Genomic DNA, 17,888 nt, shown 5'->3' with positions numbered 1-17,888 from the left:
CGAGTCCGGACACAGTTTCTCAAACATCAGAGGAGTTTTTATTCTCAATGTAACAAAAGTTGACATGAAGCAGCTTTTTGAAGAAATACAGTACATCAACAATCATTTCTCTGATTCCGTTTATACACACACCTTGACTTTTTAACTCCAGAGACATATGAAAATATAATTTAATGCACTTAACACAACGATACATTCACTGTACACTATATCAAATACTTTCCTCCATACTGGCAGTATAATACTGTCACAACTCTCTATTGGACCACAGTTTCTTAACACGACATCATGCAGTGAGGATGTTACCTAATGGCTCAGTGTTGATGAATCCCTGATCCTGTGGCATTTTGTCACCTAGGAGACGTTTTTTTTTCAGGGATTCATTGTTTGACATACCTTCAACTGACATAATATTTCATGGCACAAAATCAGAGCTGGGTATGTTTTTCTTTAAAGACCAACATCAAGACTGCAAGAATGAAAACGTGCTAAATACAAAGCTAATGTCCCCCCCTTTTTTTCTATCCGTTTGAACAGACCAAGCAGTCGATGACTAGCAAACAATCCGGACTGTGACGTCTGTTTTGAGCTGAATTTGTCTAAACATTCAAAATGAAGCCATACAAAATCCTGTACTGACTGGAATGATTCACAAATGAAGGCAACATCTGCACATACAGAAACATTACAATACTGCACTGGAAGTTTGGTGTACATCTTCCCTGGGAGCATTTCAAACCTCTGCTCTGGAGGCCATTTGCCTGGTTTTGGTAGTTTCTGTACAAACACCAAAAACAAGATATTGGCAAAGAAATGCTATATATTGTTGGCAACTCGTTACAAAAAGTGCTTCAATCCCTCATTCAAAATAAAGAGGGAAACATCTTATATCTTCTGAAAAGTGACTAGGAAAATTAGAAACAATGATAGAGAGTTCCCATGATCAAACTGAACATGATCAGAACACTTGGGGCAGGTTTGTGGAGCTGAAATGCTTGCAAATGTCACCTGAGATCATCCTTTGGTGCTCACACAGCTGTAGGCAGTTAAACTGATGAAATAAGAAGAAATACATGAAGATATGAAAGAAAAGGTCTGACAGCTGATTGCTGTGAGTTTCAATCTGAAAGGGAATGAAACATACATTAGTTTTTCTTATGTTACACCATGTACACATTTAGATTTTCGTCATTTGCCCCTGTCGCATAACTAGATGAGACAGAGGTAAAGTAACAGCATCCTCCTTCCAAAGAAAAAACAGCATTCAACATCCATTCCTCAGTTTCACACGGCCTTTAAATGCAGGGCGCCCTGCTTTACATGCAAGGCTACTCGTGACTTTGATTTGGACATTTTCTGGCAGAAAACACGGCCTCATCATCGGTGAGCAACAAATCAAAATAAGATACATGATAGCTTAAATGTGCAAAATACAAAACTGTGAACTACATAACAATTCAACACTGTGAATAAAAAATAAGAGTTATTAATACATTTACACCATGCATCAAAATAGTGTCATCACAAAGTGTGATAAGAAAGAGAGAAAGAGTTTCAGGGTTAGAGGAGTCGAAATGAGAAAACAGCCATTGCTGGTGATGGCGGAGTTCAGATGGTCGGGAGGTTTTCCTGAAGGAGAATGCTGGTTCGCTCACTCCGTCTCTACTGCTGCATCTTCCGGATGATGTCAGTGGAGATGGGTGGGTGGAAGTTGATGGTGTGGTGGCGGAGACCCTGAGACGTTTTGTAGCTCTTCCCGCAGCGGCACTTAAAGGGTTTGCGCACCCTTATCTGAGTTCGATGGCCGTTTTTGGCGTGATACTTAATCCCATTCACATTCTGGAAGGAAGAAACAATATAACACTCAACCATCTTTTTACTGAGTTTTCCACATCTACCACTGACATATGATGATACTGATACAAGGTAACATTGACAACAAAGCAGATATCCTTTTAAAAAAAGAGGCTGCCTGAAGGTAATGTTGAAGAGAGTCAAATGTGTTCATGTTACAAATCTGTCTTGTTCTGCCCCTGAACAGATGCCTAATGCTGCCTGCTGCCTCAGAGTAAGTCATCGCCCATAACCCTGTCATTCACGTCAGCGATGCAATTTTCTCAAGCTGCACATAATTTATCCCAACCACACACACCAGATGTGAACGGAAAATCCCGTAAAACTCCACATCACTGGAGTGGACTGGATGTATGCATCTATGTTGACATGCTGTAATGCTCAGCTCTGGGTGGATTTTCCACTGTCAACAGCAGGGACTCCATTTTGATTTGACATTCCTCTTTTTTGTGTGAGAAAATAAAATCCCACGTTTGCAATACATTCACACAGTTATATTGAATCGGTAGTTTCTCATCTCCTACCTTGTATCTCTTTTTACAGCCTGGTACAGGGCAGGCGAAAGGCTTCTCGTCCCCTCCGTTCATGCACATGGAGCTGAGGATAGACTCAGAGCTGATGGCGCTCTCTGTGGTCCATGACTCATCGCTGTCAGACTCCTCAAAGTCTACCTCCTCTTCATCACACTCACTACCTGTGGCAAGGGGAAAGACACAAAGGAATCACTTCCAACATACAATCATTCACATTTGACTTTCCCCCTCTACTTGGTGACTAATCCTCTGGCCTTTGAGCCTTCAGGCAGACAAATTGGAGCCGTTCTCAACATGCTCTCAGATTCAGAGTTCCCATAATCTGTACTTCATGTATAATAGAGCTCAAGTTTCGGGGGAAAGACTGAAATATGCCAAACGTGGGAAAGAATTTATGCATTTTATGGAGGTCTGGTGGCCAATGAGCTACAATTGTTTAATTGATTAGTTAAAGATGTGATTCCAGAAGAAGATATACAAACCACAGGAGCTAAAATGAGACAAAAGTATGCAAACTTTAAAAAGTAGTAAGATCACATGGGAAAAGATTACAAAAAAATCCCCTCCATTTTTTTCTGTTATGTAATGTACATAGTGGTAAACAAGACAAATCAGCTGGATTATAAGGATGCCATTTGGTCTCTATCTAGCTTGAATATCAGCTGCATCAAAACATCTTTAACAAGCTCTCCGTTTATTTGGAATTCATGTATTATAGGATAGCCCCTTGAGGTGCAGCATCTCGTTTTCAAGGGGGTCCCAACATAACACAGAGAAAATTAATACACACAAAACAGTAAATCACAACAAACACAATTACACAAACACAGACAGCTCTCCCTCACCCTTACTCACTCCTGGACCCATCCGGCACCCTGCCATTAAACAAAACCTAGAGGAACAGCTTGTTTTTAAATGATTAACAAATTTGATTTAAAGCAGTGGGTGGATGTAATGGATTTAAGAGAAGGGGGTAGATTATTCCAATCTGATGGGGCTTTGTATTTGTATGACCTGCGACCAATTTCTTTATGGATTCTAGGGACAGTGAAGAAGGCAAGCTGCGTATGTCTGAGGGAATATGAAGATGTATATTGAACTAGGAACTCTTTTAGATAGGGCGGACAGTTAACACATTTAAAAATAAGTTGAAGCAAGTGAAATTGTCTTCTTGTTTTAGGCTGAAGCCAATTAAGTGCTTCACACAAGAGGCAATGGTGTGTTCTGTATGGACACCGTAAAACAAAACGACAAAGAGAATCAAATACAGTGTTGAGAGACTTAAGGTGAGTGTCTGACGTGCACTGATAGACAACATCAGCATAGTCCAAGATGGGTAATATTAGTTGAGATATGATTATTTTCCTTAGCTGAATTTAGAAGCAGTTAAATGAGTGATACAGGGTGCCAAGACAGCCATAAACTCTTTTGGCTATGCAATCAATATGTGGCTTAAAGGAGAGCTCAAAGTCAAAACCTGAGACCTAAATATTTAAACACACTCTCTAGAGGAGATCCGTCATCAAAATTAATTAATACATCAGGTGAGCGTGAGAGACTATTTCTTGTGCCAAATAACATGCAACATTATTTTTTCTTATTTAAAATAAGTTTATTATTGGAAGTCCAGTTTTGTACCAAATCAAAATTGTACTGTAAAGAAAACTGAATTTATGATATAGGAGAGTTAGCCAGATAGATGACAGTGTCATCGGCATATAGATGAATGTAACAGTTTGAACATTTCCATCTGACAACAAAAACTTTTAAAGGCAGGATAAAATGTTCAGTCATGCACTGGGAACAAATATATCAATCAACGGAGTGATGAAAAGTATCTAGATGGACCAATTATTTTAACAGTATCATTTGAAAAACAAATACAGGAGATAAAAACTTGAAATGAAGGGAGAAAAAGAGAGAGTTGTACAGAGGACTCTCAATTATTGCCACAGTGACTATACCAGAGAGGTGATTGAATAGAAGATGAAGAAGTACCTGTGGGAGTGCTGCTGCGAAACGAGGAGGAAGGGGTAATGGGTGGGGTGACTGGAGGGGTGAGGTTCCCACTGGTGTGGCGAGGCGGTGTGGAAACACTGCTGCGAGACAGACTGCCTGTCAGAGACAGGGACAACTTGGGCTGCACCTTCTTCTTCAGGGCGTCGTGTTCACGTCGTGCAGCGTCTGTCATAAACCTGGTATGGTCGGGTATCAGACTGGTCAGGCTTTAAAATCCTTAACATAACAGAGTTATCTAATTTAGTGTAATGAGGATAAAAACCATCCTGTGGCACTGCTGTTGAAGGTTTGCAACTGTCAGGAAAAAAAGGAAACTATTGGCTCTATACTCATCCAAAAACCAGCAGAGTTTATGATGGATAGTTAAGTCTTTGGTAAAGGTGTATCTTAAAACAAGATGTTAACATAGATGTACAGCAAACTCAACAAATTAAGTTAAAGCCACATAAAGATGTGTCTGTGAAGGCAGAAAGACAGCAGCAGACGTCTTGAACAGTGGTTTGTTGGTTTTCAGGCACCATATCAAAGACGACTGAGATGAACCTCGAGCAATAAAACAAACCAGTCACCACATACAGAGGCAATTCATTTGAGCAAACCACCAGATGACATTTGAGATGCTGTTAGAACCTCATAGGAAAAATCTCTCCTCGGTGCGCAGTAGAAATTCTCAGTGATGGAGAGGACTTTGGAAGTTAGCTCTTTAAAGAGCAACAGACTAATAAAAAAGATGCTACTTCAAAGTAACAAGGCAGATCTACTTGTAATCAGCTGTTTTCACTCTCTATAATGATTGTAATTCCTTACTTGTTGATATAGCTGAGGGCGACGTACGTCGGTTGCTGCTGCTCCTGCTTCTCTAGAAGACGAGGGTCTGTGTCTGAGCAGGAGAGAGAGATAGAGAGAGAAAAATGAACCATATTATATAAATGACAACAATGGATGATTTCCTAGCTTTACAAAAACTGTCAAACATTGTCATATAAAGCTTTATTGGGGCATAGCAATTTTACTATTGTTTTTTTTCAACATGCAGAGTCAGTTTCCCTTATTGTCCTCAGAGTGTTTATTTCACTGGCTGGTTTATACTTTTCTGCAGATCACACTCCCTCAAGATGAGCAACCTAACAAACCAGAGGTTACTAGATGAGTGACAAGGATCCCTCACTGAATTCCAACAAAGCCTGTTTTTGATAAAGGGTTGTAGTCAAGTGGGAAGCATCGATGTCAGCAAACGAAGCCAGGTCTCTGCAGTTGTAGGGAACAAAGTTTGTCTGTACACAACACAGACACAGAGGAAGTGTGCTTTACACTTGATTGATTATACATGGGGTGCAATTAAAAACTCAGCTTTGATTTACATTTTTAGATCAATAAAAATCAGATTGACAAAAGCTAAATTAATCTTAGTTTCTGACTTTGAATAATACCTCAACAGTTCTTGAATCAGATTAGATATTAGAAAAAATCTCTTAAAGCAATAGAACTACCAATACTTTCTGTATAATTTACTTTAACCACCAGAGATGACTGTATATCTTTATGCAGGATTATTCAGTGTATACGTGATCTCATGAGGAGCCTTTATGTGTCTGCTGTAGAATGAATATCAAACTGTGGTTATATCTTCTGGATGTTGTTGGAGATGAGACATGTACACTTGTCCCCCAAACTCCCATTACAGTGTCCCTGCACACTGAGCAGTGCACATAGTAACAAACATGGCAGACTGCGGCTGAACTGGGAGAGTCCCGGGTATGGATGTGAGGATTTGTGATGTCATCGAGCGTGCATGATCAGCTGACGTGACAAGAAGTACAATTAATCAAAACGTAGCGTGTAATGTAATTTGCAGTCCAATTAATAATAGCATGATGTTGTGCACCTCTGTCTTGACTACAGTCAGTGAAACTCAGTGTTTGATGAGGCTCCACAGTTTTTAACCTGATGCTTGTTTCTTGATTTATTTCCTGTAAAACTCCGAAGACTTTACACTTTGAGTTAAATTGTGCATTTTCCCAGCAGGAGAAATGTTCTTCCTTGTCTGTAAACGCAAACATCTTCTACTACACTCGTGTTTTTGTTCAAAGTACACATCTTGAGGGCCTGCTCTTTTGAATTGCCCAGGCCTTCTTTGTAAATCTGCACAGCAGACATCACATTGCTCATACATGACCACACTTGACACATACTGCGTTTCCCCATGCTGTGCTCCAGACATTCATCTCGCTGAGCGGTGCTAAGTGTACAACAATAGCCAATCTCCACACCCTGAGGTGAAGCGGGCCTGACTTCAAACACTCGTCTTTCTGCCATCCATGTGGGAGAAGAGAGATGCCCCATAAAACAACAGTGTCGACCACTTCCCAGCTGAGCCTCCGTGTCTGCCTCTGACAGAGCTGTGGAGGGCTGCTATCCCCATGTGGTTAAAACTAAGGCTTGTTTCCATCTACAAGCTCATTTATACACAGCATAACACAATCACCTAGGGCTATTTGTAACATTCAATTTGAAAATGTGCTTTGCTAAGGCGCAATGACTACAGGCAGCGTTAAGTACTCTGCTTATTCAGCGAGTAAAGAGGAAAACCAGCCCAGTCCTGGTTGATAAAGTTTCAGGGTGACTGAGGCAATGATACAAAACATATGGAAACAGTGAAATTAAAGTATTCCTGCTTAAAGGGGTAAGCAACACCTATGTGAGGCTGTCATAAAACCCTGAGTCATACTCAATTATAGCCAACTTAAAGCAGGTTACATGACCTTACACTCCTGTTTGTTTGTATGACTGGAACCAAACACCTCAAAACAGATTTCTGTTAGGAAGATGTCATAAAAAAGACATGTTGAAGGAGAAACAGATTCCACTGAACTGAAGGATCTTTAGCCGGAGAAGACTGGTATGGATGTTGCTTCAAAATAAGATGAGCTATCTTGTACTGTAACAGGGAAACAACCAAAAAGTAGCTGGGACACTAATCATTAAAAGAAGATGTAAGCTATAAAAAACTGGCATTACATGCTTTGTTATATCTGGTAATATAGACGTTGTACAATATAACAGAACACTATGCTGTTTGGGCTAATTTCTCAATCAATCAATCAATCAATCTTTATTTGTATAGCGCCAAATCCCAACAAACAATATCTCAAGACGCTTTTAAAAACATAGCAGGTCTAGACTTTACTCAATGTTAAATTAACAAAACCCCAACATCAAGACGATCCAGTCCCCTCTTACTGACAGGACCCGATCTTATCTCATCTTAATCCACCATGAGCATTCCACCTCGCAGTATTTAGCTAGTTACAGCGGCAAGGAAAAACTTCCTTTTAACAGACAGAAACCTCGAGCAGAACCAGACTCATGTTAGACAGCCATCTGCCTCGACAGATGAAGCTAAGTTTGGTCAGCATATAAATGAATTTACATTGATGAGATACTTGTTGACTTTTCAGTTCTGACATGTAGTTTTAATATTGTCTCACTGTTATGGTCTGACCTGGTCGTCCAATTGAGCTCTTAAAACTATTTAAAGTGTATTTACCACTTCTCCAGCTAGCTTATTACAAATACATCCACTCATCTTGTCGTCTGGAAGCAATAAATGAGAACTCTGCGCCAACTAAAACAGAGACAAATCTTAAAAATGTGGTCAAGATTGAATCTACAAATCCACAAATGTGCACACAGTCATGTAAAAAGAAAACACACAATGAAAGCTTCACTCGTGTACCGTTATAAACCACTGGTTTTGTTCCATCATGATGGAGGTGAAAGCTGATATTGACCAGAGCAACTAAGCCCAACCACATGGAAGTGTACATGACAAACAAGGGTCTAATGGTAATCTGGAGCAACAAACTCATGTCAGTCAATCTGAAAAGGAGACAAGAGCCATGAGGGACGTCCAGTGCCTTCCTCTCGGAACAAGTTGGTTGATGATGAAAAAGTGTAAGAATTGTATGTTACTGGCAGGTAGGCTGTAAAAACAGCTTGAACCTCAGCGCCTGAGGCTCAGGAGGTTTCTCTCAGGGCCTAAGTCGTAGGCAAGTGTTTCATTAACAGTGGATTTATCCCCGGTGAGAAGGACAGCACACCTCTCTTTACTCTTCAGCCAAAGTCGTGGAAACACCAAGTAGGAAAGACACGTTCATAACAGCAGTATTCCCCTGCCAGAAGCCAGAGGCAGTGCAGAGACTATTCTGAGCACTGTGTGTTGGTATGTGTGTGCGTGAGTACACATGAAATCCCTCCCAAGATCCCTAATGAGCCTCAAAGAGCGGCATGGCAGCCTGCTTTCAGACCGCTTCCACAGCAGCGGATCAATCTGTTCCCACACGCTGTAAATCACACACACTTCAGGTGGGGACCGGGAAGAGGGAGGCCTGCAGGGGCCAGACCCCCGCAGACTGCTGTTCTTTTGGGGCCACCAGCAGGCAAGAACTGGGACGAAGGCGCCTCATGTAGAGATGAGAACCTCTCTAATCAAACTACACAGGTGGTCCACCTTGGTGGCAACTGTTAGAGGCCTTCTGGGAAACAGAAAAGGGGATTTATCCACCATCACTTGTTCCTGAACCAACAACCACATGTATAAGCTGCAGTGACAGTTTATGTGCCGGATGTTAAGTCAGGTGCTGGATAAATAAGACCTAGACAAGCAAAACAAATGGAGTCTGCAACAGTAAGAAAAACAACAGTTTAGTAATTTTGAAGATTACTTTTCTTACTTAAATCAAAAGTGTTCCCATGCAGGGTTTCAATTTTCTTTGAATTTTCTTTAATGTACACTGAGTTCTGATCATAGACTGTATAAAATATGGATGTAGTATCTGTGACATCACCCATCTGTTTCTGAAGCGCTGTTTTGAGGCCAGTCGGCGGCGGCAGCCATATTGCTGCTGTCGAGCGATTGTGACATAAAGAGGCGAGCTTTGGGCCTCCTAGCCAACAGCAACAGTGTTCCTGCCTGTCAATCAAGTCAGCTGTGCCTCTCATTAGACTCGTAATCTCAACATCTTTGAAATTGCTGCGTTAGAAAAAAATCCCCCCCCCCCCCCCCCCCCCTACAGTGTGTGCCGATCGAGAAATGAGCTATCCAGACTACACTCGTCTTTTGTACCAGGCTGTAAACATGTTTATTCCTGCTGTAAAGATCGTCTTTTTTGAATAGGTGTGTATGTGGTTTCTGGTACTTCCGGAGCCAGCCTCAAGCGGATCCTCAATGAACTGCAGTTTTTAGCTCTTCCGCATTGGACTCATATTTTTAGACCGGAGGTTGCCTGGTTCTGAGGCAAACTGATTAAAAAAGCAGCTTATGTGCAGCCAAAAATGTCTGCTTTGTGTTGTCTGCATTTTGTTTTCACAGTTGTGTCTGTTCCTTTTTATCTTCTCAAGTTTGAAAACCTAGCTTTACTTCCACTCTTAAAAATCTAAAGAAAAGCAAACAGAGTCTTTCTCACTTCACTAATAGGACACGACATTTACATTCTATATGAGGCATCACCTGTTTGGTGTCTTTGTGTGCCATATATGAATGTAACATTTAATGACTGGGTCAGTGGTTGCTGTGTATGAGAGCAGAAACCATGATGCAATAACATGCTCTCATTAAGGCCCCTGATGACCCCCAACAGGAAGCCAAGGGACGATCACACAACAAACCATCCTAAGGCAATGGGGGAGGCGACGCCTGCTGCCCCTCTCGTAACGCCCTCCACGACCCTCTGCCTCACACACAAACACACACACACACACACACACACACACACACACACACACACACACACACACACACACACACACACACACACACACACACACACACACAAACACCAGACGCACAGCTCCCTCTCTCATTTCCACCGTCGTCTGGCTCTCAATCCAGCCTCATGGCCAAATGCACTGTGGGGTAGAGCAGAGTGCTGAGCATTATGGTGACATGTTTATGGCGGCTGTGAGCAGTGGGGGACATTACCAGGAGTGGTTGCACAGGTAATTCATTATGATGTGACCTCTGAGGAGGAAATGAAACAGAGTCAAGCTCCATGTGTAAGCTGCCGTTGTAGGTTATTGAAAAAACACGAAGAAGTAAAAGTAATGTTTTATAAATATATCGAACACTGGCAGTAACTAAAATGTGTAGTCTTCTCACATCTGGGATTAGTGTGATGCTTTACTTTTGATTGATCAACTGTTTATTTAAATCGACCACAGTGCTCAAGAGGACTTCATTAGCAAATCATCAACATAAAACAGCATGAATTAGTGAATGTTTGTGCTTAAATTGACAGAAAACTATTATTCCATGATCAAAACAGTTAGAGATTTATCTAACATCCATCCAACTATTCATTTTCAGACTCACTGTTCCGCTCTAAGATTATTTTTTACAACGCTAATGTCATGTTTAAGACTTAAATCAAGTGTGTGCCATCTTTAATGTCACTGTGTCAAGTTTCAAACTGCAGTGTCTCCAATCCTCGAAAAAAGCCCATGAGTGACACTTACAAGTTTGCTAAGGAAACACTGATTGTGAGAACCAGGGCCAATACCGATACAGGTGTTTAGAACAACGTTTCATTACCTCTTTGTGATTCTTTGAATGTTTTTCAAATGAATTAAGAGGCTGATATATCTAAATTGTCAATAGCAGTCCCTACTCTTCTATGTCACTGGAACATGTCTTCCAAACTGCACGTGGCACTGTGGTATGACAGTGTCATACTCTCACACTGACAACATTTCTTTCACCTTGTACTATGAAAACAAATCAGAGGTTTTTCCAACAGGTTGCTCCTTCTACCCAATAAAAACCCTCTCCTCTGATTTAGCAGAGAGCTATTTTAGCTTACCAGCTAGGGGTGAGTATTGCCAAGAACCTCATGATACGATACGCATCATGATAATATTGCGATATTCTACACAGTAAACTAAGAAAAAATAGGGATGGTGTATATATAAATCACACAGTATTAATCAAAATTGAAAGGACAAATTAAGTCAAAACTATTTGATTGAAAACAACTTTTCCATTTTATTATTTTTTAAATACTGAAGTTTTATTTTAGTCCCAACTTGGCTAAAATGTGGATTTTATTATTACAGAAATATCAATATCTTATTGGAGGTCAAAGTATCGCCATATATTGCTGTATCGATATTTTTTCACATCTCTATTACCAGCATTAAATAATGCCACACAACATTTGATACTGACATCAACTGATGGCACATTAAATGTAGACGGCTGATGTTTGTAAATTGGGCCGATGTCAGCCAATATCAAAATGTAATGGGTACATCTGTGCGTCCATCGCTTAAATCCATCACACTTTAGTAAAACTGGAGGGGACGCTAGCTCTCAGACTTGTTTACATGGTCAGAATGTGAGGAAATACATTCTAAATGAATATTAACTAAGGTTGAAAAATAATACTGGGCTCAAATTAGAACTGGTGGACTATTTTTTCTGCAGTCATAAAGGATGAAAAGGTCCTGTTCAACATCTTCCACAAGAACTGAACAAAGTCTTATTTTTGACCTGTATAGAACTACAACCCCCATGTTGTGTTTGGTCCTCAACACAGGCTTTACATTATCTCCTGCAGGGAAAGTTTTATCAAGTACAGGAGCCCCTCATGTGGCAGTCACCACACAGGAACAGGAGCAGCGGTGTCTGGGGATGGGGAAATGTAATTAGGCCCACCAGGTGCACAGATCAGGGAACTAGTTACTGCTTCCCAAATTTATGACTTCCGCGCAGATTGCAAGAGGGGTACACACCAAAATCTACTAAATGAGCTTTCAGTGAGATTTGGGGACAAATAGCTCTAATGTTACTGAGGCAGGACACTTCAGACTTTAGCAGCACATATAAACACAAACTCACAGGTCTGAATAGCATGGCTGCTGTTTGCTTATGGATCACAGTGGCCTGGTCGCTCAGTTACAAAGTAAACACTTAGGTGGGTTAGTGGGAGCAGTTTTTCATGCCGCACAAGAAGAGCTATTAAGCTACACTGTGTTAAAAGCTGATAGTGTTTTGGAGGGATCACTTAAATCTGCACTGTTTGAAAGTGGACCACCCAACACTCATATGATCAACTTAGATCCACAGTAGAATACAAGCGGCATCAGATCAATTTTAGTAATCGTTTTTCATAACTGATGGATGCTCTTTTTTCTTTGGCTTTTGAATTCTAATTTTTAATTGTTTTATACTTTACTCAATTATTAACTTTTCAGGACAAACATAACCCTTCTCCACTCAGCTGTGTAAGTTCATGTGAATAAACACAATACAACAGATTATTTAGTCTATAGAAATAATCAATTTAGATACTTATGATACAACCAATGACATCCCTTGGTTCCTCATATTAAAAATGTCTATATTGACACACTTCAGGTCAAATGATGTATGGGTACAATAGTTTTCCAAAGTTCAAGCATAAGAATTATCCCTTTAATTTCCCCCCTTTGTGTTCCCAAACGATCCAAAGCGATACATATTTCACATTCACAGAGGTGCTTAGAGCTGGTTATTACATGACACAAAACACTGTGCTGTTAAATGAGCCGAGAAACTTGCATTTGGCCTGTAACATATACCATAATCCTTAACTGTGTAGACTTAGCCCCCTCAGACAGCTCCCTCCAACAACAGCAGAGCAGCGCCACCTCTTGTTCACAAACCTGACCTGCAGGCCGGATGGGGAAACAGGGACAAGAATGTGTGCTTGTTTTCCAGGCGCCTAATTATAAAGGAGAATGTGCTTTAAGCAGCAGGCCACCAGATGAGGAGGAAGACAGGCCAAATCAAGCACTCTGCCTGTAATTATGCTTCACAGGCACTTGGCACAACGCAAGATTTCGCACTTCTCAGAGTAGGCATAGGCCAGCGGACAAAGGAGGGGGGCAGCAAAGTTTTTCCACTCACAGCCAACTAATTGCCTCATTATTCCCCAATAAGTCATCCAGAGGCATTTTTTTCTTAAGCTCACACCTCGGACACATGCACAGCACACAATCAGAGGACTGAGGATATTAAAGCCAGTCAAGCAACAAACAAGAACAACAGAGACAGCTGGGCCTTGTCAGCTTCAATAACAAGAGACTGAAATATTAGATTAGGAAACAGATGGAGGAGCTAACTGAGTGTCAAGCAGAGAGGAGGTGTGCTCTCTTTCTGGATTATAACTTGTTGAAACATTTCTATGTTTTAGAAATAAAGAATGACACTAAAGTATAGAATGTTTTCAACAAAAACACTTCTATTAAAACATAGGCCTAACAGTAGAGCATAGAAGACCAGCACATAAAATGTTAATATGTAAATCATTGCAACAATTATTATTTTATCATAAAACTAGTTTTTTCTGTCTTCATTATAATAAAGTGGAGAAAATACATACATAAATTAGCCTATCACACTAATTACATTAAATAAGGCATACAATGAAATTAAAAACTCCAATACAATATACCTGTGTGGGCTCAACCCTGTAATAGATTTTTCCTGAATCACTTAAGCACATAATCCATACCTTTCCCTGTACACCCAGTGACTTAGACCAATGCTAAGAAGTTATTGGCAAAAAAAAAACTGGTTCGCAGCTTCTCTTCTTAAAATAGGCAGGTCATTTTGCCCTAGATTCCACAACGTACATTTATTTTCTCCACAGTAAATAAAATATTTATCACAAGTCAGTAATGCTGCCATTGGTTGGAAATTATAAAGATTTTAGTCATGAATTCTTCAATTTAGCTCATAAAAACAGATATCAGTGTAGTTAAAATAAAATCCTGTTTTTCTTTAGAGGTTTCAACTCACAGGTATCTTTTAACTGTGTTACCCGACATTAACTAGTGGTGGCGCAGCAGACCGTGGTAGGGCCTAATATGCAGTCTGTATATTATTGCTTTGTGTGCATGGACAATTGACTGTATATTTATATAGACAATGGCACCCATGCTTTTGTTTGCTTTACAGTATCTGATTTTATCAGACTTAAAACACCATATTATTAAGAGTAATATGTGGTATAGTAATTTTTTCATACTCAACTTCAATAAGGCAATTCTGTACCCAACTTTTATTATCTTGTCCAAAATTTTTTGATAGAAGCAGACGTCTAAAATTAAATTAAACACCTTTCTATATATATACATATATCTTTACACATAACACTGACTAATATGTCCTGAATGAAATGTAGTTTTGCAACAAAACACAGGTATCAAGTTACTTTATCAATAACACCAGCACAGTTTTAAATTGAGGATTCAGGCAGATTTTAAAATGTAGACATATGAATGCACCTAAAGCAGGGGTGTCAAACATGCGGCCCGCGGGTCAAAACCAGCCCGCCAGAGGTTCCAATCCTGCCCGCGGAACGACTTTGCCGTGAAAAAATTACAGAGAAGACATTAACTACAATTTTTCAATAAAAGTAACTACTATGGGGCTCTGGTGGCTACTCGGTCTAAGCGCCCCACATGCAGAGGCTACAGTCCTCGTCGCAGGGGACACGGTTCGATTCCTGGCCACGACCATTTCCTGCATGTCTTCCCCCCCTCTCTCCCTGCATTTCCTGTCTCTCTTAAGCTGTCCTATCAAATAAAGGTAAAAAGACCAAAATATAACTTACTACTAGTAACTACTATTTCAAATTTGTCCTCTGGGGATCGCATAAAATCATAGTGCTGATGGAGCGCACCTTAACGGCGCTTTTTTCCGGGACTTTTTTTCTCAAAGTGAGAATAGTTAATAGATGACTTGCTGTTTGCATAATCCGGTTGAGATTCATAAAGACTTTTTAGAGCACTATAAGATGATCCACTAACTACTAACACTAGCACTACACCCCTGTATACAACACTGTCCAGCAAGCAAACTGTTCCTGCTGGAGCTGAGGGGTCCAAAATAATCAACTTTACCTTCTTCATTATTATAATCTATCTGTTCTTTTGTAGTAAAAATTACAATCTGTGTCAGCTGAATGGGTAACATGTGTGTTTGGTGTGTTCGCAGCGGGTTTCAGGGCTAGAAGAGTAAAATATTCGGCCCACTAAGAGACTCATTATGGCAAAAAAATACAACAGCTGTTTTTGTAAAAAAGATAGTTCATTAAATGTGAACATTTTCAGAATGTACTTGTACTTTATTGCACTAAAACAAAGGGAAACATTTAGAGTTTTTGTTATTTATAGGTTATTTATAGGTTATGCGCCAAAACAACCCGCCATAAGAACAGTTTCTTCCCCCAGGCTGTCACTCTGATGAACACTAAACCATAACAGTGTCATACCTGTCAGATAAATACTCTCTGTAAATATACATGTAGATACACAATGCAACAATTCTCAAGCAGAATTCCATATTTCAATTTTTTGTATTATTTAACTACTTTTTTATAATGTAAAACTACCTCTGCAACTCACCACTGCAGTTTATCATATTATTTTAGCCTGTACATATTAGTCATGCCTATTTGTTGTTTCTTTGTATTTATAGCTAAGGTTATTGTTATTATATTTTTATTTTATTTTTTATTGTAGTTCTTATTCTTATTCCTATTCTTATGCCTTGTACAAAGAGAGCACAGTTTACTAAAGTCAAATTCCTTGTGTGTTCAAGCATACTTGGCGAATAAAGCTGATTCTGATATGATTCTACAGGTCCCGCCCACTTGAGATTAAATTGGGCTGTATGTGGCCCCTGAACTGAAATGAGTTTGACGCCCCTGATCTAAAGCATCCATGTGTCTTCATATAACATGCATCAAAAATATAATAATTTAACTTGTCAAGTAAAGACAAGAACATGAAACAGAGTATCCCAAAGTTTTAACGCTTTAAGAGAGCATCTTTACTTCCTGTAGTATAAATGACTACACTTTGTTGTTAAATGAACTGAAGCTGGCTGTTAATGATCAGTTTCTTTACTGGCTCCAGTTGTTATTGAATCAGTGTTTCTTTATTGGCTCCTCCAGCAGCTTCCGTGGCAGCTCTGCGCGTCACGCGTGGGCCTCGCGGTACAAACACTGATGCACAAGCGAACCGCGCGTAAAGAAAGTCTTCCTGTCAGTCTGTCGCTGTGGCTCGGTTGGTGTCGAAGCTCTCTTTCTTGTGATAAACGTCGTTAAAGAATATCAAGTGGTGCAGAGGTTCTGTACTATCAGCAGATAAACATCAACAGCCACCACACCTAGCAACAGGGTTGTCAGGACGCAGGAAGTAACTTGCTAGCTCGCTAACGTAGCCACTAGCTGCAAACCTCGGCCATTGCTGCTGCGGCGCTCATGACTTCTCTTACCGATGTGGTTATCCTCGATGTGCACGATGAGCTCGGCCAGAGAGTCGAAGTGAAGTCCGCAGCCCCCAAACCTGCAAGCGTTGGAAAAGAAAGAAGCAGCGGCGATGCCTGTCATGGTCGCTGCTGCATTGGGAATGAGAGCTGGTGGCGGCGGCAGCAGCAGCAGCAGCAGCGAGTAGCAGGGGAACAGCAGGCGGACAGCGGTGGGAACAGCTGGAGCGGTAGGGGCGGTGCGGTGAGAGGGGCGGTGCGGTGAGAGAAGCGTCAAGTTTCGAATCAGCTGGGGAGCAACAGCTTGTCCGGAAGTAAGGCGGTGTTGCTTTCACAAAAGGGGTTGGCTGTTTTCTGAAATTCAGTATAAATCGACGCAGATTTGATCATATAATTGTGGATGAGTCCATTTATATTGAATATATCAAGTTGCTATACACTAACAATAAAAAAGTGCGTCTGATGATGAATATTGGTAAATGTTGTGTGTGATGTTTCCGTGCACAGCTGTAACCAACAAATACTGTTTCCTACCTTTCAGACTGAGATAATGTTTTTAACATTGCAATGATTTGCTTAACTTACAAATTTGTAAAATGGAGCACATGATGTAAAAATTCAACAGTGGTCTCATACTTAGAAAAACTATATAATAGAATCGAATAGAATCGAATAGAATGTACTTTCAGGTTCAGGTCCAGGTTACTTTATTTGTACCCGTAGGTAAACTTGTTTTGCAGCCAGTGAGATGTTAGGTCGATACAAAATTACAAGATAGACTTCAGACAGAACAAACTACTTAATGTGCAAAACATACAAAAATATCCTTAAACCAATCTAACACTAAAAATGATAAAATGAATAGACATGATACAATGATAAAAATACTAAAGGTTCCATTTAAAATGCATATCAGAGAACAGTCAACCAATAAAACCGATAGAATCACATGAATGAATAAGACAATCTGGGCTCAAGTCATAACATTGGGGGCTGACTGTGTGAGAAAATAAATGCTATTGCTTGTTCAGCTCAGTAATAGCAGCAGGAACAAAGCTTTCCTTGTGACACTGTGTCCTGCACCTTGGGACTAAAAACTGTCATCCAGAGTGTAGAAGCTGGAAATCACTGTGCAGAGGGTGTGAGGCTTTATTCATCTCCCAAAAGGG

The 17,888-nt window shown here is 40.3% G+C and overlaps 2 protein-coding genes across 3 annotated transcripts in view; one reads left to right on the top strand and one right to left on the bottom strand.

Moving 5' to 3' along the window:
* Positions 1-15: 15 nt before the first annotated feature.
* Positions 16-17,021, bottom strand: jazf1b (JAZF zinc finger 1b). 2 transcript variants are annotated; one of them, XM_034697415.1, is made up of 6 exons: positions 16,729-17,001; positions 5,214-5,286; positions 4,386-4,582; positions 2,379-2,548; positions 1,656-1,839; positions 16-1,051 (listed from the first exon to the last, which is right to left on the bottom strand). In XM_034697415.1, the coding sequence occupies exons 1-5, from the start codon at positions 16,841-16,843 to the stop codon at positions 1,663-1,665; spliced, it is 732 nt and encodes a 243-aa protein (XP_034553306.1). In that variant the 5' UTR covers positions 16,844-17,001; the 3' UTR covers positions 16-1,051; positions 1,656-1,662. The 2 variants fall into 2 exon arrangements, with proteins under 2 accessions (XP_034553306.1, XP_034553305.1); XM_034697414.1 differs by having other exon boundaries at positions 16-1,839; positions 16,729-17,021.
* Positions 16,414-17,888, top strand: part of creb5b (cAMP responsive element binding protein 5b) — a 52,029-nt gene continuing 50,554 nt past the window's right edge. The window contains 1 exon segment of the mRNA XM_034697413.1: positions 16,414-17,033. The gene's annotated coding sequence lies outside the window, so the exon portion shown is untranslated.

This window comes from Notolabrus celidotus, chromosome 12, assembly GCF_009762535.1.
Source record: "Notolabrus celidotus isolate fNotCel1 chromosome 12, fNotCel1.pri, whole genome shotgun sequence".
Lineage (NCBI taxonomy): Eukaryota > Metazoa > Chordata > Actinopteri > Labriformes > Labridae > Notolabrus > Notolabrus celidotus.
This window is presented reverse-complemented; position numbering and strand designations above follow the sequence as displayed.

Bases quoted from the DNA above. Each gene is read 5' to 3' on its own strand.
- jazf1b (XM_034697414.1), bottom strand. From the start codon at position 16,843: ATGACAGGCATCGCCGCTGCTTCTTTCTTTTCCAACGCTTGCAGGTTT. The intron at 2,549-4,385 runs GTACTTCTTCAT...CCCTTGCCACAG, and splicing joins TCGCAGCAGCACTCCCACAG to GTAGTGAGTGTGATGAAGAG. The intron at 1,840-2,378 runs GTAGGAGATGAG...TCTTCCTTCCAG, and splicing joins GCTGTAAAAAGAGATACAAG to AATGTGAATGGGATTAAGTA.